Raw genomic sequence first — 27,344 nt, 5'->3', positions numbered from 1 at the left:
CTCCTGCCGGCGTGCTTTGTTGATAAGTTCAGGCATTGCAGGTCAAACTGAAATGCCTTAGTTTCCACACAGCTGGATCTGGGGCTCGGCATAGGCCGGGCATTTCACCATCTTGTCTGAGAAGAGCATCGATAGAAAATGCAAGGAATGTGGGGATTGTCGAAGGATGATGAATGTGCTAGACCAGATTATGTTATGGAAACAAAAACAAGTAGCAGATGTTTGAAGTCTGCTGATAAGTGCACTTTTACCAGCCCCGAGCTTTGTCACGTCTTTGAAGAATTTAGAGCCCATTCAGACCTGCACATGCTTTAAAGCGCTTGCATGGCACGTGGTCGTCAGCAGCCTAAGCCTCTCCTACAGAGAGAGAGAGAGCGAGGGGAGACGGACAGACTGATGAAACCACAGAGGAACAAGGGGGAGGGAACAGAGCAGAGGAGGGTGAACTCTTTACAGACGGACGAGATGAGTGAAAAAGAAAGAATGAAAACATCAACGGAATAATCATAACTGTCATGATATGGTGCTTTTAAAGAACAAAGTTTACAAAGTGTTCTTCAAATTCCAAGAAAGCATGTGATGTGTGTGTTGTGTGTGATTTTTTTTTTTCTTGCTGTATCGTTGATCTGTACTATATGTCTGCAATGTGCTGCAGTGACAGGACACACCAAACTGCCAAGTTGGGGGGTGGGTTTATCAGGTTGTGTCTTGTTATTTACCGCTCTGCTCTCAGGTTGTGTGTCCTGAATGCCTGCGGCCTACCGCCTACATCATACGTCTTCCTGTCCGTGCGCCTTCCCGTTCCTATGGCAACCAGCACCAGCATAACGATCAAGCAGCTACAGCAGCATTTCCAAGTGGTTTTGGTGAAAGGAGCTCAGGTTATTGCATTTAGCTACATCACTGCAGTTTCCTCTTAAGTTGCCCAGAGGCAGGGCTCATAGCTAGTGGATTCTCTCTGTACTTGTACTAATTCACTGGGAATGGTGAATCGTCTGATTTTGTGTTTTTTCATTGTTTTTATTTGTGTAAGGCACCATGAGCGAACCTCAGATTGGGATATTTTCAACCAATACAATCGTCTGCTTCTTAGCAAGAAATTATCAATTATCTGTTTTCACAGATAGATGTATGATCAGGCACTTATTTAAAGTATGTTTGGAATTTTTCCCAAAATTGCTTTCTTTATACTGATCTGTGAGTAAATGAATATAACCCAATCCTGTTTTGATGGATGAGAGTAAACGGGGAGTTTATTGACTTGTTGCAAGAGAAATATAATATAGTGCTTGGAGTCTACCAGATAATGCAAACAGTGCAATCTTGCTTCACTAATGCAGACTGGAACATTGGAAAAGGCTGATGATCAATCTCATATTTAGAATAAACCTCTGCCCACATTGATCAGCTGCCGATCGATCAGAGCAGTTCTATGTATGATTTATTTATAGCTTACATAGGGGTCCCATTAAAGTATTCTAGTGACTATTTTGCTTCTATTGAAATGTTTCCACTGGACTGGGAGTGGCCTAATAACACCCCTTATCCCATGATACAACAGCTATTGCCCTCCTCTGTTTTCATCTTAATAAAGACATCCACAGTGGGAAGCCCTGCAGAGGGACAGAGGCACGCGTCGTTCGCTTGTGACACACAGGGGAAGGAAGCAAAGCAAGGGTTTCTTTTTCCAACACATCTATTCCTTCATTTCAATTCAAATAGGAACCGGCGAGAGAGAGGGGGAGAGAGAGGGGGCGTGCAGAGGGACGAAGCTCTGAAAGGGATGAAAGTGTGGCAGTCCCCACCTCCCAGTGTTGGAGTATGAATGGGGCTGCCCACCCCTCTCTGCAGGGGGTTCCCTCCCTCTCCTGCAGCATGCGTACTCATTACACAGACTCTAAAGCATAATATATACATGCATACGACACACACACAGTATTTTCATGCAGCATTGTTGCTATGTATGTAGGGACTATATAGATTCTTGTTAGTGTAGTGGCCAATTGCTGTGTGGTTAGTGTTGCTAAGAAGGGGAATATTCAACTTTTTACTTCAAATTTCCATGTCAATTTTTAAAATTTCTATTGCATTAAAAATATGAAGTGTCTTATAAATAAGAAAAGAGACTTCGGCGATTGATAATGTTTGTCCACTATTCTGTCGGTCATACTGCAGATCCCACCTCTTGCTGTGTGCAACTGGTTGCTCTTTGGGGATGCAAACAGTTATCTTTGTAATTAGCTGCTCTAATGTAACTGTTAGGAAATGTTGGAATCGCTACCTGTACAGATGCGTAGCCTCTACATTTGCTCAGAAAAAGTACTCATCCCCCTTGACCTTTTGACCATTTTGTCATGCTACAAAAGTATGTCAGAATGCAATTATTTGGGGGGTTGGCCATATGCATTTTGTCACTTTAGATATACATACTCAGACAGATATTGCTTTCAAATGGTTTTTTCCTGATTTTTTTCACAATATAATGCCATTGATGATGAGTGACATGCCTGCAGACACACATATACTATACAACCCTCTCTCTCTCTCTCTCTCTCTCTCTCTCTCTCTCTCTCTCTCTCTCTCTCTCTCTCTCTCTCTCTCTCTCTCTCTCTCTCTCTCTCTCTCTCTCTCTCTCTCTCCTTCCTTCTCTCCCTCCCTCCTTCCCTCTCTCCCTCTCCCCCTCCCCCAGCAGTGGTGGTTGCTCTTCTACTGTAATGAGATGTAAAGTATGATTTGCATGTCTTCCCTGAAAATGCCCCTGGCAGAATTATTTCTTTATTTACAGAATTATTTATGCTTAAACATGTAGGCCTACTCTCGTAAAAAACATACATAGGGTATATGTACACAGACACATGTGTATACACACACACACACGCACACACACACACACACTGAGTAAGCCAACTCTGTTCTGGCTCTCTCACTCTGTCTGGCAGGCCTCAGAACCACAGAGAATGACTCCACTACTAAATATACAACAGACTCTCAAGACTTAACGGTGTCAAACCTGTAGACTTTCTCCAAGACACATTTGTAAGTCTACTTCGAAGTCTGCTTGACACCCTGCGCTCCACAACTTCCCATAAAGGTTCAATGATGTTTAGATCTGGTGTTTGGGGCCACTGAAGCCACATTTGACTTCATCCTGGTGTTCATGAAACCACTGTTGAATTTGTTCAGCAGTGTGTATGGCAGCGTTATCATCTTGGAATATGGGAACAGTATTCGGTACTGTAAAATGGCGTCATAGTCCTTGGTTTATATATGATGCATGCAAAGCAACCATCAGACCTAATGGCTCCTACAAGATGCCTGTGCATCCCATTACAGATCCACCACTTTGTTTAACTGTAAGGCAACAGACATTGTAGGTTGAAGACATCCTTTGGCTTTCTCCAAACTTAAACCCATCCGGATGTTGTAAAAAGGTTGAAAGACGACTTATCAGACTTACTGTTTTTTCCCATTGCTCAAGGTTCTGTTCTTTTTTTTCCACTGGGACTAGGTTTTGTGCTCCTTGCACCAGGTTATGCAGCTTTGTACATTGGTTTTGGATACACATAGTTAAAGTTGCCATAAATGCTTTCTGAAGCTCACGGCATACAGTTTTAGTTGAGGCTGTGCCACAGAGGTGTTGATTCAATTCTGTGGTCATTTTTGAGGCTGTAGTTTTGTGGTGTTTAGAAACTATGCTGGTAACCATGCTATGTTTGGCATATGTGAATAATTTAATCGGAATTTTCGGTGGCTTCCTTGGAAACCTTTTAGTTGCCTCATTTTGCATTGAAAACTGTTGTCAAGCCTCTCTTATAGCTGACACATATTGCTCATTTGCATTCAACTTAATATGACTTACCTGTGAAGGTGCCTTTGTAAATGTAATATATTTACTTTGTCATGTAGTGTTTCTGTTATTTTGTCCCGTGTGTGTATGTGCATGTATTGTACATTTAGTGTGTGTGGACTTGGGTATTGCCTTCACTAATGTGTGTGATATGTGTCCTTGAGTGTGTATGATACTTGCCATATCAGCTACCTTGTGCAGAAGCTGTAGACAGGCAGTATAATCATTTTCAGGCTGAAGCTGGCCTCTGGAGTGAGGTCTGCCATGGTTGGGAAGTTTTCACTTATAATTTAATTTCATTTGCAGGGCAGTGGAGGGAAGCCTGAGCTTTAAATCCATGCTGACTCTGCTGCCTTTGTTCGGGGCTGCCTCTTCGATATAGGAAACACACACACACACACACACACACACACACACACACACACACACACAATCATTGACCCCTATCCGCCCCTACTCTCCCCCTCTGCTAAAGACAGTGTTATTATGCTTGGCGTCGTGGGGTAAGTGGACCCGGATTGATCAGTATTGATTGGAACTGCATTTGTCAGACAGTAATGGGCCTCCCCCTCAGGACATAATGTCTGTCCAGTGCTTATCCCCGTCCCCTCCAGCCCCACTTCACCCCTCTCTTCACGTCCCACTTGTATTTAAACAGCACTTCCCCCCCCCCGCTCCATTACTCAGCCCTTCGACCTCTAATCAAAGCGCACAACCTCCCACACTTTGTCTCTTTTCCGTCTGTCTTTCTATCTCTCCACTCTTGGGATAGAGCCAAGAGATGGAGAGGGGTTGTTCAGTTGTAAGGATGGGACTGGCAGTGATAGAGAGAAATTAAGAAAGGGGGGGGGGGGGGATCAATTGATGGAGACAAAAGCTCAGAGCACATGAGTTTTTTTAATTTTATTTTTTTTTGGATGTAATTTCTGGTTGAATGTTTGAGCTGGAATTGGAACAACTTGAATTCCTCTCGCAGCGAAGCCTACATGATGTGGTGTTGCAGTGTAACTGCGTGTGTGTATGCGTGAGTGAGTGTGTGTTCATGCAAACGCGCGCGCAGTACAGATACATGAGATAGACCGCCTTGGGCATCTTTGTTCAGACTCCTCGCAAACAATAGACGAGCCTGTATGGCTGACCTGATGAGCGTGGAACTGAGTACAGCTGCTCGGCAGAGACACACCCACAAACACACAGCCCACACACACACACACACACACACACACACACACCCTCACTTATTACTACAACACACTCGGCTTACATGTAATGTAATAGTAGGAAACAGTAACAGTAGGAATGTAATACTGGAATTAACTGTTGAATTCATTCACCAAAGACTGGCCGTAGAGTTTAGCTTATTTCCATGAAGAAAATCCAATGATTTCCCTTTTAACACTGAAAACCAGGCAGCTGTATCTTAACATGATCATCTCTCTCCTTTCCTCCATTAGAGTGAAAAACGGAGCTTCATTACCTGCACCGTGTCAGCAAACATTCGGACCACACCTGCACAGCTGAAGCCTGGAGGAGGTAAAATTAGTACATGTGACATATCTGTGTGTGTGTGTGACATATCTGTGTGTGTGTGTGACATATTTGTGTGTGTGTGTGTCTGAGAAGGAGATGCTTGTATGTGGTACATTTGAATCAGATTTATGGTGATGAGATCTTGGCAGACTGTGTAGCATTCAGTTTACTCAAAACAATGAAACACTATGTATGCATACTAAAACGTTTTACGGTTGGATTTGTGATTGTTTTTCCATGGACCAGAGCCTGTTGGATCCATTTTTCCAAAATGTGTTGATTCCAATAATGTAAGCACTTCTCTTCTAATCGGCCAATGTTATCTGCAACTTATTGTATTTGTCTGCCGCTGCCAGTGTGTTAGCTCACTGTGTTTGTTTTTATTTGTCTGTGGGGGTGGGTGGCATGAACATGTTGTGCGTTTGTTTTTGCACATGTATCCATTAGTAGTGCTGCATGGAGGCGTGTATGTGTGGGGAGAGAGAGAGATAGAGAGAGGATTGTAGTTTGTGGTTGATCTGATCTTCAGAGAGTCAGCCCAACCCGGTCCGCCTGCGTCCTCTCAGTCCCTCTGGGTCTGGTGGTATGAAGGTGAGAGGAATAGGGCCGCAGAGCTATCTAAAAATATGCTAAGTCCTGCTTTCTGTACAACTTTGCATATCTTGGAGGATTGCCTAGTACACTGCAAAGAAAATCCATTATAACAAGTCATCCAATCTAGTATTTATTCTTTAAATCTTAGTTTTCTTTAAACAAGTGAAATGGGGTGAGATAATTTCACTTGTTTCTAATGCAAATCATCTTGTTTCTATAATGTTCTTGAATGAAGTGCCTTTTTCTTGATACTACTGGAGTGATCTGCTTTATTCTGTTATTCATTTCAAGATATTGCCATTTGTTTCTAGAAACAAAATTATCTCTCCTCATCAGCAGAATATTTCACTTGTTTTAAGAAAAATAAGATGGTATGACTCAGTGTAAGACTAAATGGCTTAATAAGCTGGATATTTTTTGCAGCACAGTTGTGAGCTGTCCCACTTATGGTGTACTCACACTATTCCACTATTTTGCTAGAAAAAGCACTTCCTCAATTGCATTTTCTGCTGATAATGAAAAGCAGGTCGCGCGATGCACACTTTTTTTCCACAAAGGCCAGCTGCATTAGCTGCTGCTATCAGCAAACAGTCAATGTCCAGCTGTCAAACGCTCACCAGAAACTCCCGCAACACATATGATGTGTCCCATACTGACTCTTTATGATCCGAGTAACAACTACTACCAACTTTTCTTCCGGTACTTTCTCCATTTCCATTCTGGTTGTTGTAAACTGTCAGCTGCCTACGTACCGTGAAACCCAACCTCTTACTTATGATTAGTCGGCTCACAAAAAAAGCAGTCCGTCCGCTCCCCTTTGATGTTCATGGCACTGGCAGTTTAAAAAAAAAAAGGGAAAAAGTGTGAATTCACCCTTATTTATTCCATCCAGTCAGACCCATGGATTGATTCCATTTAGGACTGTCTAATACTGTCAGAGATAAGAATTTTCTAATCTAATGATCTTATCTTAATCATCTTTTGTTTTGTCTCTCCATTATCTTCCACTATCTTGATGCCAATGATGTGTGGGATTCTGTTCGTCAGACACACAAACACTGACACAGTGGTGTGCACTGTACTACTGTGCATTGGAGTAGACCACAGTGGATTAAATTATTAGAAAATTGCAGTGGGCTCAACAGCCTAAGAAAAACGATGAATACTCTCTTTGCAAAGCAAGTTTTGATTGGGGTTAACAGTGCTGCTGTTGAACATGACAGCTGGAAAAACTGTGGAAATTGGTTTTAAACCTCATGAAAGCTGGATGAAGTGTCACTATATTGGACTATACACACATACACACCACAAATGCAGATAGGATAAGTTTCTTTCACAGTGCAATTACACATAGAAACGCAGACATCACAAAAAGGATGCATTCATGTTATTTAGTGCTGGAGAATATCTTACAAGTACAAAGTAGACATTTTACAAGCACTGCATCCATCCAAACATTTACACACTCGCCCCCCTGCACATTCATCTCGACCTCCATTGTGTTTTTCCTCTCCACCTCCATTTCTTCAACTCCTCCTTGTTTTCTCACCATCGTTCATCTGTTCATCTCCCACAAACAAGCCAATGAATGATTATGATGATGAATGAGAATGTGGGCTGTGATTCGTGATCATCCCACTGGATGCAAATCATTAGACTTGTTGCATGGATGGCGGTGTGTGTGTGTGTGTGTGTGTGTGTGTGTGTGTGTGTGTGTGTGTGTGTGTGTGTGTGTGTGTGTGTGTGTGTGTGTGTGTGTGTGTGTGTGTGTGTGTGTGTGTTTTGAATCTACGCTTGCCAAATGCGTCTTGCTCTTTTCACCCCAACCCGTGGTCCTTCTCCTCTTGGGCGATTTCGGCGTCGTGGGACGGACAGTCTGACAGACAGACAGACAGATGGAAGTGACACTAGTGACATCAAAGAGGTGCGGCAAAGCAATGCCGGCAGAAATCAATGGAGACAATGACAGCAGTCAGGAGAGACAGAGGAGAAGACGGAGGGAAAAAGAGAGTGGAGAGGAAGGGGAGGGAGGGAGGGAGACAGAGAGAGAAATGTAGCATAGTGAAGCCCCAGTCTGAAGAGGGGGTGTTGCCTCCAGATAAGCCAGGCAGATTTACAAGACGGATATAGACCACAGTCAGAGAAACATGGGGACCTGATGTGTGCCTCCGTGTTAATGCAGGCCTCCGTCTATCCATGGCAGACTTGGTCATGTCTCGCTCATGATTACTTGAGGCTTCGACTGCTATTTCCTTTAACACAGTGTCTTTTTCATAGTTGTTCTCAGTGTTTCCTGTAGTATTTTGCTGTAGATGTGGCGGGTCGGGGATACTTTTGGTTCTCAGAGCCAGGTTCTCTCCCAGGCCCATTCCAGGATTGGCTCCAGTAGGCGTTGCAGTTTAAGAACAGCTCTTATTTTGATATATAGTATGGCATATGGACAATTGCACTGTAATTGCTATTATTATTTTGAGCGGGCTGAGCGATAAGGCCAAACTCCTCATGTGGAGGAGTTGCTCTGACTCCTCATTGTATTTACATTTTTCTAGCTGCGGGGGCAATTTTCCAAAACACTGCTCTCCTACAGCCGGGCTCAAGAATCACGGCTGGGCAGAAGCAGTGCGCTGTCGCTCCACTTGGCACATCTACTGGCCACTGGAGTCAGATTTGTTTGTCTTATCTGTTATTGTACAGGGAAAGCAGTTTGCCTCTAAGATCGCATCAGGAGAACAAAGACAGACACCGGCAGTTATCCTGAACCTGAAGGAGACAGTCTCTCACCATAAGCCTCCCAGACTGCTCTACTCCACAGCACAATGAAGCTGAACTTTCTGCATCCTTTGGCATTCACCGGGCCACTGAACCCACACTTAAGACCCCAGACACTTCGCCTCCACCACTTACTTCTAATGCATTTACTTATTAGCTTCTCACTGATCTTTCTCTTTCCTCAGACTCTTATGGTTTTTATTTTCTCTGGCTGGTAAAACAGAATCAAGCTTTTTCATCGTCAGCAATGCAGAGCTGAACAGACATTGTCTTGAGAGTATTTGTTAATGTTTGTATTTTTCTTTAACAATGTTGGATTTCTTTTTAATTCGTCATTGTAGTCTGGTGATTCATCACTTCAGCTGGCTCTAACCTCAGTTAGTATTTACCTCTGAATGAACTGGGGTTGTTGTTGTTTGTTATTGGCCTGGTTCAGGCTCGTTCCAGACCTGATGGCACCTCCCAGTCTGTCCGCTACATCAGAAGCCGCGGTGGGATGAATGCTTGATGTGCTGTCCCCAGGCTGCCAGCCAGCGTTGTGTTGTGCTGTGCTGTGCTGTATTATAGTGTCCCACTCTACTCTGGCCCCTGTCTGCCGTCTGCCAGTCATATGTACCACCATCTGTTCTTCAAGCCCCTAATCTAGCATGCACTGTGGCATCGTTTGCTTAATTTAAACTCATAGCTGTTATTACTACTTGTGTAGAATGCCTGGGGCACCTCTCTTTATTTCTGAGGGTTTTTAAAAACCTACTATAACAGTTCATGTTTGCCTTTTGATTTTGCATTCATTTGATGGTTGAGGATTTACAGTGGATGGTACAGTAGGTTTATATCCCGCATTATTCGGAAACTACTGTCATAGTTGCCTGCTTCAGTGTCAGATGTAATTATACACCTCACTGTTTTGCATGAAGAGAGAGAGAGAGACATGTGGTAGGCCTATCCCTCCTCATCCCTGATTCATTACTTTTCTGACAAGCTCTCAGTCGCACTACAGGTTCACTCCACGCTGATCTCAGGTCTGCCTGTGTTGGTATGACATACCAGCAGGCAGCAGCGGCACCACCTCCATGCCGAGTACACTCATTCCTCTGGTAGCTGCACTCCTCTGCTAACTCTGTCATTACCATCATCTAACTCAGTGTAATTACCAGCCTCAGTGTGTGTTCGTGGTGTATGGGCCAAGGCTGCATCATACGCAGCTAGTCAGAGCAGGCGTGGAAGGAGGGAGCGACGTAGAGAGGGAATGAGGATGAATGGGGAGAGTTGGAGGGAAGCAGAGACGGCAAGCAGCGAGAGTCGGGGAGGGAAGTGAGAGAGCAGGGGAGGTACATCACAGAGCTGACTAATTACTATATGTGAGTAATTAAAAGCCATTAAATGCCTGTGCTTCATCTTCTGAAGTTTGGGCCAAAGCTGGATGTCTGCCCGAGGGCTTTGGAAGTTCTATTCTTACTGTAGCTGATGGAGGTTGATCCTTTCTTCTCAACTGTTCTCACCAGAAACTTCTACCTTCTCCTTTATTGATAATGATTTCTTTTTTAATTTTACAGTGCTGAAGTTAGGAGAAGTTTGTTAATTGAAAGTAGGGTTTTACCTGGAACACCTCCACTCCCTTCCCTGACACTACCATCCCACCAATGAAGCACCAGTTTTCACAGTTTACACCTAAATATGTGTTTGGCTGGTGTGTATCTGCCCCTTCCCCTCTTCTCCATAGTATAGTGGCCCTGTATTGTGTTTCTTCTATCTAACTGTGTCTGGCTGGCTGTTGCACTGAGTCAGGTTTGGTCCTTGCTGACTCGCCGTGTGCCGCGGACTCCCTGAGACACGACAGAAGTCACTGGCACAGAGTAGATCGCACGCCCTCTGTTCCCTCTCTCACCAGGCGCCTCAGACACATAATGAAGCCATTCTGCAGCCCTGCAGCTGGGGCCGGATAATCTGGGATTGGGCCTGATAGTGTATCAGGCCGGCCCTCCGGATGAGGAAAGGCTCTCTGTGAGAAAGCATGATCAGAGCGGGAGCCTTTGGCCTGGAAGTGCCTGTGGTTCTCCTAAACAAAGACATGATACATTTGTGTGCCTGGATGACTGTAGGGGGATTTTGTTAGCTGTGAAAGAGTTTTGTTGATGGTGCCTGTGCGTGCGTGTGTGTTTGAATGAGTAATGCAGTCTTGGGGCCAAAACTGAATGCATAGAGGACTCATAAAATGCATTGTGTATCATAAAACACACACAAACCAGTCTGAGCTGCCTTGAGACAATGAAAAGCTCAACGTTATGCAAATTGGACTTCATAAATAGATCGTCACCCCAGTATTCGACAGTTGCATAATTCTCACGCAGCTGGAGTGAGGCAAGCAAAGTTTTGTTCCCATAACTAAATTGCTAATGTACACTTTCTGCGAGCTGTTAAACTCACTGGATGGAGACTATCTGTTAGCTTCTCTTGTCAGACAAGTGTAGCTGCGGCCTATTTCGAAACCCTGGGTTAGACATTGTTGGCCTGGCGGCATGTGATGTGGGCGTGTCAATGAAAGTGTTTAAATTTGATATGAATAGTTGTTAGTCTGAGTCCACGCCATCTCCAATAAATCTTTGTGTGTGTGTGTGTGTGTGTGTGTGTGTGTGTGTGTGTGTACACATTTTTGTTGCCTGTGGTGGTTGAGTCATATGAGAATTTACTTTCTCATAGTTTTGTCAGAGCAGTAAGAATTGTAGGGCTGTTTATGCCTGCGGAAAGTCCAATGCAGATTTTTTTTATTTATTACCAGGGAAAACTTGAGTATCTAAACTCCTTTTTTTTTTTTTCTAAAATAGTTATGAAAAACTACATTTATGTAGCACTTACCTAATAAGTTGATTTTGCAAAGAGCTTTAAAAAAATATGCTAAAATGAGGAATAGTAAAATGTATAAAAAGGTAGATAAAGATAAAGTGATGAAAATGATGCTGCCAGTAGCTTCATTAAACAGTGGCTGACTGAAATGAAATGGATTGGTTGGATCATAGGTCCTGCTGCAGACCAACAGGTACAAGGATGGGATGAGAGGAAGGTTGCCCATCCCATCTATCAGATGGGATGGGCAATGAGAAGATGGACTGACACAAGCTAAATGGATTCAGAAACTTAGAGGATTTAAAGAGAGCCTTGTTGAAAGAAATCGCATGATGCAGGAATATAAAGAGGGGAAGAGTGAAAGGGGCAAGCGTGAAAAAAAAAACGAAGGGTATATTTTGTATTAAGGTAAAGCAGAGATAGAGGTTCATTTGCCCTCTGAGCGAATTTAGTGTAGATAGTTGAATAACTTTGGCAGTTTGAAGAGAGAGAGACTTATGGAGATAAAGAAGCTTTAGGCCAGGAATGGAGACTAGGGAGAACTAAATAGAGAAGGAGATTAGAAAGACAGAAACTCAAGAATAGAGAAGAAAGTAGAAGAGAGAGGAAGAGGAGCGCTTGAAAGACTGGCAGCAGAATCTGAGTGCAGCAGAGATGGAAAAGTACATTTACATTTTAGACATTTAGCTGACGCCATTATCCAGAGCGTCTTAAACTCCAGTCCCTAATGACTGTGCAATTTACATTGTCTTTTAAATTTATTGCATCTTGGATTGTGTTCTGGGACGCTAAGACAAATCTCAATATCAGCCTTGTCAGTCTGTGAGACGCAGCCTGTTGTGTTGTCATACGTCCGCCAACGAGCCTTCTTGTCAAATTTGACATGTTTGTTGTTTAAATCTGGACTGGTGTGCCAGCATATCGCCATTACCTGCCGCATTCTTAATGGTCACTCAGTGGAAAATAGTCATAACCACATCGTAACACCAGCCACACTACACAATTATGCCAGGAAATTTTCTGACACTGCAAGAGCTTTTTTGGAGCCTGAAATTCAATGCAGGGGCAGGTAACTGGCCGTCCCCTACACGCTGAACGACCAAGGCTGCAGACCAGAAAGAGAGAACTTGCCCATGATGTGGAAAATTTGTCTGGGCCCGTAACCAAAGAGCAAACACACACAGGCTGCGGGGGGCTTTACAGTGAGTTCAACAGCAGAATGAGCTTAAATTCCTAGATCACCAAAAATAACAACTAACCAATCGGAAGGAGTGCAAGGGTCAGAGCCGAAGTGGCGTGACGATTTTCCTGTGACCGTAGAGCGATCATGTAAGAGAACGGTGCTTGGAAAATAAATAAAATGAGACCTAATGAGAGAGATAAAATACACATAAGTAAACTGAAGAGTCTTTACAAGGAAAGGCCGGCGGTTTTTGAAGACTTGATTCTATGCGACTGTCATATTAAGGCAAGCCATTGTGGTTCACTGAGCAATTTAATGCTCTCCTCCTTGCTCTCTCTCGACTCTGTCCAATCACTCTATTTCTGGCTTCACTCCCCCCACCTACCCCACTACCCCCCAGCTGTTGTGTCACTTTGTGCTCTCCCCCTTTTCTGTCTCTCCTGAAGTCCTTATTCAACTCCCCTTCTCAAAGCCCATTAACTACACAAAGTAGTTGTTTGTTGTTTTGCCTTGCTTGGAAGGCTTCCATCTCTCTCTCTCTCTCTCTCTCTCTCTCTCTCTCTCTCTCTCTCTCTCTCTCTCTCTCTCTCTCTCTCTCTCTCTCTCTCTCTCTCTCTCTCTCTCTCTCTCTCTCTCTCTCTCTCTCTCTCACACACACACAGCCACAGCCATGTGGAGCTCTCTCCCCGGCTGACCCACTGACTACAAAGTCAGTCACATGAGTCCAGTCATGTCTGAACCGCCACTAAACCTATCAGCGCCGCTGCACGCACCTCTCTCTCACTTACTTAAGCACATACACATATACATGGACAAGCACACAGAGCTTCCCACCTGACACCAGCCTGACTGACACACGCACACACGCACACACACACACACACCAGCCTGACACCAGGTGCATAGCAGAGATACTCTAACACACATATATGTCATCACCTTGGGCACTCTCCCAAATGACAGATGAGACGTGAGTGGCATTATTGCTGTCTGTCTACTCGGGTGGAATATGACACAGCATCAAAGTGTGTGTGTGTGTAAGAGAGAGTTTAAATTGTGTCTGTGCACCATACATTTCCTCTGTTTGGATCTGTATTATTTCTAGTCCAATAATATTAGCCAAGTGCTCCAATGGTTTTAATCTGCAGCAAAGCAGCCAGAGCCTCACCATCCAGTGGGGGTGTGTGGGTGTTTGTGTGTGCACACGCATGCACTCGTGTGCGCAGTTGCGTGATAATAATATCCCTTGTCAGCCTCCTGAAGATTAGCCTCAACGGGAGAAATCCTCTGTCATATCCCCTCACCTTATTTTCTCTCTCTCTCTCTCGCTCTCTGTCTGTCTCTCTCGCTCTCTTATCAGTCTTACACACGCTGTTTTACGGTTGAGTGACTTGCTCTTTTCAGAGTTCAATGCTCCCAGTTTCTTTTTGGGCCTGTGGAGTGAATTTGGGTCACATGAGCTCTGTAATTTTTTTAATATAATTCTGAATCTTATGGTTTTAGTTTCTGATTATTTTGTGCTGGGTTTCTGAGGTTCAAATCTATTCTAATGATTGTTTTTCTCTTTTTTTTCCCTGTCCTCCTTAGATCTGTTAGACGGAAGATAGTTCAAGAAGAAGAGGACGGCCTTTGACACAAGCTGGTCCTTGCTGGACCAGTGAAGCCCTTTCCACCCTACACGTTAAAAGCAATGTGTTTGGGAGCTGGAGGCCGTAGCAGCATCAGCAGAGTGTGTGTGGGGCCCCTCCTCTCCCTCTTCCCTAGCACCCCTCCTGACATGGGATGCCCCCTCCCTGCCCCCCTGCCTTCTGCCCTGCCCTGAGCTCACCTGGGGCGCCATGAACAACTACAGAGACAGAGGGGTCACTTGCACCTCCTCAGACCTCCTGGACGGGGGAGGAGGAGGAGGGTTGCCCCTTCCGGGCTCCCAGCATACCCCGTTCCGTCACACCCCCAATGGCCACCCGGCACCCGCCCCCACAGACCCGGCCACCCAACCTCGCGTCTCAGTGCCCAAAATGGGCGTGCGGGCCCGTATTGCAGAGTGGCCCCCTCGCCGCGAGCAGTCCCGGGAGTCGCTGCTCGAAAATGGGCAGAGCGGCAGCAATCACCATGCAGATGACTGCTCCACTTCCATTTCCTCATCCGTTTTGTCGTCTGACATCGGGCTGGTGCGGGGAGGGGTGGCCAGGTTGCCACGGCGATGGTCCAAGGATGTAGAGTTCCGTGGCGGAGGGTTCGGAGGCGAGAGAGGTTCGCCTTTGAACCTACGCGTCTTCCCTCCATTGCGGCAGCGCTCCAACAGCGAAGTAACACTGAGTGAACAGGATGAGAATGAGGTGAGTCTCAAATTTTCTCCTCATTCTGCATAATTTCTCTGTATTAAGTTGACATGTACTCTGTATCCACTGAGATTTTTCACCAACTATATGAAAATGCTCTCCTGTTTCTGCTCCAAGGTGGAGGGTCGAGGCGGTGGTGGGATGGGGATCCTGTTTAGAGAATATGGCAGCACCTCTTCCATCGACATCCAGGGCATTCCTGAGCAGAGCTTCTTCGACATGCTAAGCCAGTTCCACCAGGAGAGGCCCGACCAGCGCAGCTCCGCCCCCGTACGCCTTGGAGAGCTGCTGCACGCTCCAGACTCATCACCAAGCGCGCCCCTCCCCTCTGGTTCTTCACCTGTTCCTACACCAGGTGGGGAAGACAAAGGGACAAAGGGAGCTGAGAACAGAGTGAGAAAGAAAAGCGGAGGGACGGAGTCGTCGCTGGGCACCTCCTCTTTGTTCCGGAAGCTTCGAAGCTCTAGTAGAGGGGAGCTGGACGGAGGGAAAGGGGAGGCTAGCGAGGATGGGCGGAGTTCAGCAGATGCTTCCTATAAACCGTGGGTGTGCCCCAAGAGCTTTGTCCACTACGACGCTCAGAGTATTCTGTTTGACCTCCATGAGGCGGCGGCTCAGCGCGGCTATGTTGCCCAGAGGAGGAACACCGCTACGGGGGCGTCAGCCGCTTCGGTGTCCCTGTCCGTCTCCAGATCCTCGGCTCCGATGGACCCGACTTACTCCAGCACTGAGGACCTGACCCTGAGCCTCGACCCCAGATCCACAACACCCTCCCTGGGCATTGAACCTCTGGACGGGCCGCCAGGAGCCCACAGCTCTAGCCCGCTGCTCCTCTGCTGTCCCCACTTCCTCAACGAGACGGGGGGCCACGGGGAACGCAACATCAGCTTCCTCAGCTCCTCAGCGGAGCGGGGAGGAGAGGGAGGAGAGGGAGCAAGGGGTTGGCTGAGGAGGAGTAACGCCAGCGTGTCGGTGTTAGAGGTGCCTATCGAACAGCAGGTCACCAGGCTGGACAGACTGAAACTCTACAGCATAGAACATGTAGACCTGGGGGCCAGGTACTACAGAGACTACTTCCATGCGAAAGGTAACATATACACACACACACTCAAAACAAACTAATTCACTCTAAGACAGAGATCACACTTAATCCATACATAAAAACATGAAAAAACTGTGCTGACATTTATGCATTATATCAAACATATTAAAATGAAACTGATTATACTTGGTTATCGATTGCAGTATTACATCATAAATGGTCATTCAGTTGGATTCTCTTTAATGTTTTCATCACAAAACGTTCTGAGAGCTGGTGAGAAATGGGGAAAAGGAACATTAATTCTCATTAACACGTGCATAATCAATGCATACTGTAAGAATAAATCAAACGCATGCTGCAACAGAGTAATGCAGCGGTAACAGATCCTCTCATGTGAAATGAATGAACTAATGAATTAACCATCGGAGAGTTATGCATTCAGTGCATGAAGCGTGATCCCCTCCTTTCACTTTCTCATACAACATGGACATATCGGTCCCATTTTTACTGTCTTGACTTGGGTCTCACGCTGCGTTATCTGTCAGTTTGAATGTGACAGCATCTTGTTTGTCCTGCCAGCATCCGTCCAGCATCACTCTCCACCTCTCACCCTGTGGCCGTATACGTCCAGCTGGGCCTGTGTGGAGCGCAGTCGGCCAAGCTGGCAGCGCTCCCAGAGTTTTTGTTACACATGTACCTGCCGCTGTACTGTTGGCAAACCCCGAGCTGATGATACACCACCTGTCTTTCTGCAGGATCAGAATGACCACTTCACATAGTATGCCAGTGCAGCTTTGTTTTACATCTGGTTTTCAGTGTGGGTAGTAACACCTCACTTCTGATTGTGCTGCTCCTTTCAGTCACAGAGACGAGTGTGTGTGCGTGTGTGTGTGTGTGCGTGTTTGTGATCTCTGCCTATCTGTGTGCGTGCATGTGGGCATTTCTTGTCAGCATCACCTCTTCAGACACATGTATGAAACTTCCCCTTGGCAAGCATCATCTGCCTGCACCCTAATTAGTGACAGATGCTGTTAGGAGCACATGTGTGCAAGCAAGCATGCGTGTGTGTGTGTGTGTGTGTGTGTGTGTGTCTGCAGTATGTGTGAGAGAGACATGCCTGCAGCCACACAGATAAAGGTTATCATTCCAAAAATATGTTCATCCGCTGACTCCTCTCCAGCTTAGCTGTCCCCCAGAACGCGACTGTGGCACATGAGTTATCGGCCGTGTTTGTGTGTGTGTGTGTGTGTGTGTGTGTGTGTGAGTGTGAGTACTGTGATGTGCCCTGTGTACACGTCAGAAAGCCTCATCAAAAAGCTGACATTTTCACCACAGGACATGGCGTGGAAGCTAAGCAGGCCTGAGCCTCCTAAATTATACAGCATTCTGGCTCATTCTAGTTAGAGGGGGGATAGAAGAGGAATACTTGTCAAGCTAGATTCCTCCCCAAGTGTCTTGTGAATTTGTGTTTTAACTCCCACACAGCCCATGGCCATGGCATTAGCTTGGCTTAGCCGTGGAGCTTTAGAGGCGGACATGCAAGATGCTTGTAAAGTGTGTAGATAGCTTATGTTTGTCACAGCCTCTTAATGTATGAATGTGTCGTGCTAATGCTGCTAATAAGCTGCAAAATGTTAATGACTGACTTATAATACCACATTTCTTTCATTTCCTGGAATAACAAGAGTAAGGATAAATTTATTCCTTTTTAGTATAATCCAGCTATTGTTTAACATCTAGGCTAAATGTATTTAATCTGCAACACATGCAGAGTATGTGTGATTTCAAACAGTCAAAACAGTTTGGAGGTGGGACAAGGTTGCGAAAGCTTACACCTAAGAGACAGGGCGACCAATATTTCACTAGAGTGAGACTGTATTTGTTGTCATACAGCGATGGTTAGGACAGCATGATTGAAATTAATGCGATTCACTTCGCATTATTCATTCATTTTGTATTCTTTGGAACAAAGTACAACCATGATTCAGTTTATTTATATGTATTTTATTATGAGATGTGTCAACCATCTCTCAGATTTAGTGAAGCCTCACAAGAGTGGGGAAATCTGTACTGACCAGGATTTCTGCCGCACAACTATTCAATCCTCACCTTTACTTGGAGCAATAATCATTGTCCTCAGGTTATGTCTTGTGCTAGTAAAATTGATTTTGTAATTGAGTATTGATTACTAGATAATGTGTATGCACAATGTCATGGCCTGACTCCTGTCCTTCACTTGCTGTAGCTCCGCCTCCTCCTCTGTCTTTCCTGCCACTCAGCCTTTTGTTCTGGCATCAAGCTCCTGACTTGCTGCTACCTTCTGTCTTTCATCTTTGTCTCTTGAAGGTTTCACTCTTGCCTTTCTCTTTACCTCTTTAAAACTTCTCCCTCACTCCATCCCCTCTCATCTGTTGACGTATCCATCTATAGATACTGTCGCAACACAAGGCCTCATAAAAACATGTGAACGAACCCCCCTTTCTCCTCAAGATGAACCTTAACCTTGTCTTCTGTCTCCCCCTGTGTCTCGCCAGAGCACTCGAACTACTTTGGGACGGATGAAAAGCTGGGCCCGGTGGCTATGAGCCTCCGCAGGGAGAAACTGGATGACACCAAAGACCTGAAGGACCAGTACCAGTACCGCCTCATTGTCAGAACAAGCGAGGTACGCACAGTCTACAGGCCGTGGGTGTTTGTGCCTGTCTATGTGTGGATGTGATGAGCCATGTATCAGTGAGACAGTGTGTGCAAATTTTTTTCTGGCCATTTTCCTTTTTGCCCGGTCCTCCCTGTGTCCCAGTGGCCCTCGCTGGCTCTGTAACACCCTTTACCCTTTTAACCTCCCCTTCTTCCACCTCACCTCCTCGCTCCATTCTCTCTCTCTGTTTCTTCTGCCAGTGGAAAATTCCACCTGCCCAGGCTTAGCACGGCAAAGCCAAGCCAAACACTGTCTAGGCCAAAGCGTTTGGCCTGTTCTGATAGGATGCACACCCAACCACTGGTCCACTTCAGTGGGTCAAATACTTTTCATGTTGAAAACGATGGGAAGTGGATTACAAAGAGCTTGTTGAGATTCTGTACAGTCCCTCTCTGATTAGTTCCAACACCTGACTCGCCTACAGACAGTTAATTTACTCTCATGGGATTTGCTTCATCACCGAAGCGCCCTACTTACTTTTCAACTTACTTTTTTATATGTTCGGGGTATGGATGACTTTGCATTAAGTGTAGATTAGAAAGCTTAAAAAAATATTAGGGACCTCTTTCTCAATCTTGTGTCTTTTTTAATCGTTCTCAAAAAGTCTTTACACTGCCACACTACACAATCGTGCAGCTTTGCTTATCTGATCCAATCAAACCTGTTTGATATCAATACTGCTGAACTGTGTCAGGACAGCACTGATTACATTGCCAGTGTTCATGTTTTTTGAGAAGGCACAGATCAAACCCCAGGAGTGGAGTTACCACAGAAGCAATTTTAGAAATATTCTGTCTTTTGTTGTTCAGTGTATGCTGGGCATTAGATGAGTCAAAACATTGTAGTCTATGTTAGGGAGTATGAGCTCTTTATGAATAGTTAGGTTGCTTTATTCAGTATTTTATTTGCACCTGTCCAGCATTTTCTAGGTTACACAAACAAACAGTGTCTCACTCTGTTCTGTGTATTCATGCAGTCTTTAGCCAGCGTATTCCTCTGGCTGGCTGGTGCTGTGTTGTTTTTAGCTGGATTACATGGCTGCCTGGCCTCATCACCTTAGCTCTGGTACAACAATGGAGCCGCTCCGCCATCTAAGTACACAGAGCTCAGCTCACAGACAGCCAGCACACCCAGGCCTACTGTTCCCACAGAGAGAGAGATTGATTGCAGACTTTATTCTCTCCCACTCAAGCCGCAACTGCTCTCAAATATCTCTCCCCCTTACGTCTGTCATTTAATTCTGTGCAATAGTGCTGACACAGCGAGGTGGAAAGACTCTCTTATTCTCCTCTCTTTCTCCCTTTCTATCTCTCCCTCCCTCCCTCCATCACACATGTATACATACACATACCCCTCTGACATTCCAGCTCAGCATACTGCAGTCACTCACTCCAGTGTCATACAGAAGCTGACTGGTTAAAACCATAGCTCTATAACTTCAGCTCTGTCAATCAGGTTTCATTTCCCTGTGGCGGACTCCAGACCGTGAGGTTCAACTATCTCTGTGGCCCCTGCCAGCTCTGGAGTCTGACTTGCATTTTTAATGAACCTGTGGATGCGTGTGTCTCTCTCTGTGTGTGTGTGTGTGTGTGTGTGTGTGTGTGTGTGTGTGTGTGTGTGTGTGTGTGTGTGTGTGTGTGTGTGTGGGTGTGTGGGTGGGTGGGTGGGTGGGTGGTAAAAAGAAAATGCAGCCTACTCCTCCCATCTGTAGCTGAGATTATTATAGTCCCACTGTTTTGAAGTAGGCCACTTGCCCCTGTCCAGGGAGCAGCACTCTGTGGCAGCAGAAAACTGAGGAGAATATTAATTCTCAGTACAGCTGGACATAAAATCCTCCACACTGAGAACTTGCAGTCTGTGTGACGGAGAATGAAAGTTTAGCTTTGGGGCAGAAGGGTACTGTAGTGAGTAGTGAGACCATCCTACAGCCAGATGTCCATGTGTTGGCAAACCCTAACCCTAACCATCTCTGTGGAGGAGGACAGGGATCAATAAAAGTATCATGTTATTATAATTATTACTGATTGGCCACAAAGCGTGTTGGTATGTCTTCCTGTGTATGTGTCACATGTTCCACTATTCCTCCCTACTTATTTGCTTACTGATTGATCAGAATAGAATAATCCCTTTGATTTATTATGTTTAATGTGGATTATTTACAGTTTTACAATGTGATAATGGATTATTTACAGTTTAACAATCCTTGTCCCTTCCCTGCATACAGCTGGTGACCCTGCGAGGCTCCATTTTGGAGGACGCGGTGGCGTCTACGGGGCGGCACGGCACAGTGCGGGGTCTGCCGCTCAAGGAGGTCCTGGAGCAGGTGGTCCCCGAGCTCAACGTCTCCTGTCTGAGACTCGCTCTCAGCACACCAAAGGTCACCGAGCAGCTCCTCAAACTGGACGAGCAGGGGGTGAGTTCAAGAGCTGCTGTGTGTTGAGGATCGCGTTGAGGTTACTATATCCACTACTATCTCTGTTGGCGGTAGGTAATGTATCGACGTCATGTAGTTACAGATAATGGAAGTGGTCACAAAAATTCAGCAGCTAGTTGTATAAAGTTGTTCCTATCATAAATTGGGGCGGCAGTTTAGCCTAGAGGTTAGAGAAAACTGGAAAGTCAGCCATGTGTCCTGTCGAGGCTTCCTTGAGCGAGACACAAAATGTCTACCTGCTCACTCAGTTTAAGTCGCTCTGGATAGGAGAGCGTCAGCTAAAATGACTTCAATGCTAAAATGTAAAGTTGGATTGACAGAGTAAGATGGGGGCATATGGCATATGGCAGGTAGAGTGTGTAAGGGTGTTTGAAACCTTCATAATTTAGTCAATGTTGGTGCAAAGTACAAAGTTGGACTGAGGGCAATGAAAGCTATGTGAAGCAGGGTGTGGTGTGTTTGTACATGAGTGCGTAACCCTAAAAGCTTTACTGTTTAGCCGTGTTATCTCATCTCTCACTTAGTGGAGGGTGAAGTGCAAGGTGCAGAAGGTGTTGTGCCAGGAGTGGGCATGCTTGTGTTTGTGCAGGTGGTGTACACAACCACGTAGTCACGCTCGTTTGTCTATGAATGTCTATAAAATGCGCCCCCACGTTTACATTCAGGTTAGACGCTGATCTGTAACATCTGTCCTGACATTGAGTTACGTCAGAAGCACAAGGTTCAGAATGCGGCGTTTCAGCTGTGTGTTTGTGTGTGTTTGATGTTAATGTGAATGTTATCTCCCCCACCTTGTAGTTAAGTCAGAAGCACAAGGTGGGCGTTCTGCTGTGCCGTGCGGGCCAGAGCACAGAGGAGGAGATGTACAACAACGAGGAGGCGTCGCCCGCCTTCTCTGCCTTCTTGGAGCTGCTGGGGGAGCAGGTGCTTCTCAAAGGGTTCGCCAAGTACGCCGCCCAGCTCGACACCAAGAGTAAGTCTTCATAAGTAATGCCCAGGCCCGAGTGTCACTGGCCTGGGAAAAAGCAAAACATCTTAGTTTCAGCTGTAAGGATCCCCTGTACAATGTCAGTTCCCATGAGTTCTGGGAAACAGTCCATGCATCTGCTTGTGAAAGTATTTGGACTCTCTCTCAACTCACCCGTAGTATTTCACGCTGTTTCTTCTGTTAGTAAAGAATTCTGACATAAAAGTAAAGCTTCTCTCTCTCTGTTTATCTAATCATCTTCCCTCCTCCTCCTCCCTGCTCCAGCGGACTCGACCGGCACCCACTCCCTGTACACCACCTACCAGGGCTATGAAGTCATGTTCCATGTGTCCACCATGCTGCCGTACATGCCCAACAACCCACAGCAGGTAAGAGCTTGCCCAGGTGCACTACTGCCTGACTCCCACACCAGAGAAACGTGTGTTTAACAGGTCAAGCCCTGATGTATACAGCTAACAAATAGAGGGAAAGCTAGGGAGAAAATATCTACACATCCGTGACAGAAGTCCATTGCTGTCACCCAAAGCCTTGCAAAGTGTAGCTGTGGTTAGTTACAGCCTCTGTCTTTTGCCCAGAGGCATAAAACTATTCCAAGCATTCATTAAATGGAACCTCATGACTAGTGTCGCCCTCCTGTTTTTGTGTGTCCTTCCTCTTTTATTCTGCCTCTAGTTGTTTTTATAGAGTCTTTGTTCTCTGTCACTGGGCTTTTCTGTCCTCTCTTACTCTCTCGCTCTTTCTTTCGCTCTCCGTCTGTCTCATTCTCATAACTGGATCAAGGCTGGGTGGGGTTCAGTAGTCCCTAGGTTTTTTTTTTTTTTCTCTCTTTCTTTGCTTCTTTAAATAAAGCTGCCTTCCTACATATTCTCTTGGGCGCTGTGTGTTAACAGCGTGGGCTGTGTGTGTGTGTGTGAGTGACCTGTGTGTAAGGTAACATTTTGTGTGTGTGTGTATTTTTAATAGTTTGCATAAGTGTTTGCGTGAGAGGTTCACGTGGGTGAGCACATGTTGTGCTCAGGCAGGCCTTGTGGGTGCTCGTGATTATACACTTGTAATGTGTCTATCTGTAATGTGTATCACTGTACAAGAGTGCAGGCTGTGGTGGAGGTTGAAGTCATTTGTTCCTTGTTGTATATTTTGATTATCAAACTGTCATAAACAAACCTGATGAACCAGAGAACTACTTACAGCAACATACATACAGCAATGATTTGTCTGTTATTGCAATCAAGCCGGTTTTTGACGGTTACATCATCTTGTAAAACACCTTGTAAAAAGCGAGTAAACAAATAATGTTAGAATCTCGCATGTTGAGGTGAGCAGGTTATACGAGTGTGCTTGAACATTATTGTAAACATTGGTATCAGCTCTTCAATCAGAGAGTAAAGGTTTAGAAACGGCACAATAACTCCATCCAGAGGCGTAGCGACTGCAGCAGCAAGAGTCACCACATCCTCAGATTTACCTCTAGGTGGCAGCATCTGCCAGGTAAAGAACAACCTGCAGTGGGTGAAGGGAGGCATGAGAGGAGTGGAGCTGAAGTAGAGTTGTTATAACGGCTCTTACATGCAGGAGAGAGGAAGGGGAGAGCACAAGCTAGGACTACACAAGTGTGTATTATTGTATGTCGCAGTTTTAGTTTCCACGGTTAATAATAGTAGAATCTTGGTTTATCAGCAATATTGAAGCATTTCATTTCATTCAGTGTCTGCTATAGTGGAAAATAGTCAGGATGTTCATATAAGATGCAAAATGTGAAGTAAAATCATTATCTTCCTCAAATGATCAAGACTAATAATCAAGATTGATGTTTGTGATCACTACATCTACTACCAAATAATCTGGATTATCGTTTTAGCCAAAACCGTGCAGCCCTAGTATGGACAAAGGATGCTCCTAAAAGCTTCGGTAACACACACTGGAGAATGTGTCTATATGTGAGTGTCCAAACAGTGGGCTGGATTACATAATTGATACTTTCACACTTCCCTCTGCAGATAAAGAGAGGATTGGCAAGCGCTGTAACACAGACACAGCCTGTGCCATGTCTCCTACACAAACTCAGATAGATGGACAAACCAGCACACACACAGACACAAATAGCCCACACACCACATAGACACAAATAGCTGCACACGGCGCAGTCAGTTGCACGATATTCAAAAAAACAAATTACATAAAGAGCTGTTGTTTGGTTTGCTGTCTAACAGTTGTGTATCTCTCCATCTCTCACTTCCCCAGTCGGTCTTTCTCTCTCTTTCCCTCACTCGGTCGTTTAATGAGTCAATAGTGTCAGTGCCAGTTGTCGTTCACTCATTTTAATTTGTATTTTTTATCTCCCTGCTTTCTCTCCATTCCCTTTTCTCTGTCCCCCTCTCATTTTACCTCTTACACTCATCTCCTGTTTCTCTCTCTCTCTTCATGGTACTCTCATTCTGATTTACTCTCTCTTTACTCTTTACTCTTTACTCTTACTCTTTTTCTCACTCTCACATCTTTTACTTTTTCTTCTTGGCAATCCATTCTTGACATCTCTCCTCTCCTCTCCTCTCCTCTCCTCTCCTCTTCTCTTCTCTTCTCTTCTCTTCTCTTCTCTTCTCTTCTCTTCTCTTCTCTTCTCTTCTCTTCTCTCCTCTCCTCTCCTCTCCTCTCCTCTCCTCTCCTCTCCACTCCTCTCCTCTCCTCAGCTCTTGAGGAAGAGGCACATAGGGAACGACATCGTCACCATAATCTTCCAGGAGCCTGGAGCGCAGCCTTTCACGCCTCAGAATATTCGCTCACACTTCCAGCACGTCTTTGTGATCGTCCGTGTGCACAATCCCTGCTCTGAAAACACTTGTTACAGGTAAAGGGATGGTGTACAACACACTCCTACACATGTTCATATACACACAACTATAGTAGAATTTCTAGTGATGACCATTTCTCATGCTGCTCTTCAAATCGCCTCTGTCGCTCCTTTGCCTTCAGTGTTGCTGTGACACGAATGAAGGATGTGCCCCCCTTCGGCCCGCCCATCCCCAGCGGCGTGACCTTCCGTGACCCGGAAACCTTTCGCAACTTCCTACTGGCCAAAGTCATCAATGCAGAGACCGCAGCACACAAGTCGGAGAAGTTCCACACCATGGCGACGCGCACACGGCAGGAGTACCTGCGTGACCTGGCCGAGAACTACGTCAGCAGCACGCCGCTCGACTCTGCCGGCAAACTGAACAACCTCATCTCGCTCGCGTCGAAAAAACGCGAGCGCTCTAAGGCGAGAGAGGGAGCGGAGCTGGGAGCTGCGGGGGCCGTAGCCTGGAGGGCGCTGGCCCAGGACTTCAGCGGGGGCGGGGCCGAGATCTCCTGTGCGTTGGGTTTGTCAGCTGAGTACGTTCTCCTGATAGACTGTTCCACCAAAGAGGTGGTGTTTAACTGTTTCTGTGCTGACGTGATTGGCTGGACGCCGGAGCGGCTGGCACTGAAGATCTTCTACGGCAGAGGAGACCACATCGCAGTGCGTGTCCCAGAGGGCTGTGCCCAGGACATCAGGGAGGTGGTGCAGAGGTTAAAGGTGAGAGGGCGGAGCTTGCAAATTAAACTCTAGAACAATGGGGACAACAAACAAGGGGACGTGAAGCTTTTGGGGCCTTCGGCATTTCAGGTCACCAAAAATGGATTTAGACTTCCCAGGATACATAACAGGGACGGGCAACTTGTGTGGTGCTGTGGCCATATAAACCTTTAGTCACCATGTAAGGGCCAAACTTTGTGTGTATAGTATGTGTGAAACCTATATATCAACTTGCATAGCTGAAAGCCTGTAATAAGGAGAAATATAGCTACCTAATGGACTGCATTGTACTTCATAAATTTAGAACCAGAAGATCTAAGAGCTTCACAAGATCTCTTTTACTTTCAGAAAAATGTCCAGGATACTTGAACTCAAGCCATTAAGGGACTTGTTTCAATACCAGGCATGGGTTAACTAGCATTTGTAAATATTTGGCTTTTTAATTTATCTTACCTAGGTGCCAGGAAGGGTGGGGTTTGCCATTTAAGACAATAAAATGAGTGCTAAGAAGATTAGACCATCACAGAAAAGAATTTTGAAGTTAGTTTAGAATACTTTTATGTGATTGACAACTTACCTGACTTTTTTTGGCACAGTAAACCCCACCCGCCTGGTGCTCATGAAGGTTAAAATCAATTAATTATCTGAACTATTTGACCTTGGTCTGTTCAATACAACTATATGAGCAGCAGTTACTAAATTTCAGACTGATAGGAGAGATATGTTATTGATGTGGTAATTGTTCCATTACTCCTTACAGTTAGACCTTCAAAGGACTTGGTTAAAGTTCAGCAAGTCATATTTCTATTAATATATGATTTATGACAGCTGTGTCTTGAAAATCAGTTGTCTTCATAGACTTCAAGACTGCACAACACCTGTCTAACATTTGGCCAATTTGTCGTCTTATACCTGCTTTAAGCATAAAGACCCAGGGGATTTCCACAGTTGGAATTATTTTTCATCACTAGACAGGTTTCCCAAGCGTCCTGGAAAAACTGGAAATTCAAAGACTAATTTCCCACTCGGGAAGAACATATGGCAGATATTAAGACAATTACAAAAAGTAAAGGGTCCTTTGTGAATGGTCCTGGACAATCTGGTCATTCTGTAAAACTTTCCCAACTACAAACCAGGCCCATTAAATGTATTTCAGTATATTCTACAGCATAATTATATGTCACCACATTACCATAGCTTACCTTTGTAATGAAGAGGTACAACTGCAAATAACCGTGATGACACAGATTTCAGATTGAGTTAATCCATGCAAAATTTGATGAATTATTTCCTGGAAAATGGAGATTGCTGAGACTCCGGTGACCTTTTATGTTAATCCAACAGAGAGTTAATCTTTCTAATAGTACCAAATATTGTACATGCATATTGGAGGCTCATGAAGTTCCCAAAATGATGGTTGAAATGATCAAGTGTTGTCACCTGGTACTCTTCATATAGATGAGAATTTGAGGATTTCAAATTTGAGAACACCCTTGTTGCAGATGTAAATTTACAGAATG

The 27,344-nt window shown here is 45.2% G+C and overlaps 1 protein-coding gene across 3 annotated transcripts in view; it reads left to right on the top strand.

Annotated features, from left to right (window-relative positions):
* Positions 1-27,344, top strand: part of sipa1l3 (signal-induced proliferation-associated 1 like 3) — a 70,411-nt gene that overhangs the window by 27,136 nt on the left and 15,931 nt on the right. For all 3 annotated transcript variants that reach the window (XM_071927491.2, XM_078284055.1, XM_071927499.2), the window contains exons 2-10: positions 5,302-5,395; positions 14,371-15,106; positions 15,227-16,196; positions 18,686-18,816; positions 21,074-21,262; positions 22,082-22,256; positions 22,536-22,639; positions 24,959-25,116; positions 25,242-25,824. In XM_071927491.2, the coding sequence (XP_071783592.2) occupies positions 14,606-15,106; positions 15,227-16,196; positions 18,686-18,816; positions 21,074-21,262; positions 22,082-22,256; positions 22,536-22,639; positions 24,959-25,116; positions 25,242-25,824 (2,811 nt within the window). In that variant the 5' untranslated portion in view covers positions 5,302-5,395; positions 14,371-14,605. The remainder of the gene's footprint in view (positions 1-5,301; positions 5,396-14,370; positions 15,107-15,226; positions 16,197-18,685; positions 18,817-21,073; positions 21,263-22,081; positions 22,257-22,535; positions 22,640-24,958; positions 25,117-25,241; positions 25,825-27,344) is intronic.

This window comes from Centroberyx gerrardi, chromosome 6, assembly GCF_048128805.1.
Source record: "Centroberyx gerrardi isolate f3 chromosome 6, fCenGer3.hap1.cur.20231027, whole genome shotgun sequence".
Taxonomy (NCBI): Eukaryota; Metazoa; Chordata; class Actinopteri; order Beryciformes; family Berycidae; genus Centroberyx; species Centroberyx gerrardi.
The sequence above is the reverse complement of the archived record's forward strand: the minus strand, read 5'-3'. Positions and strand labels throughout refer to the sequence as shown.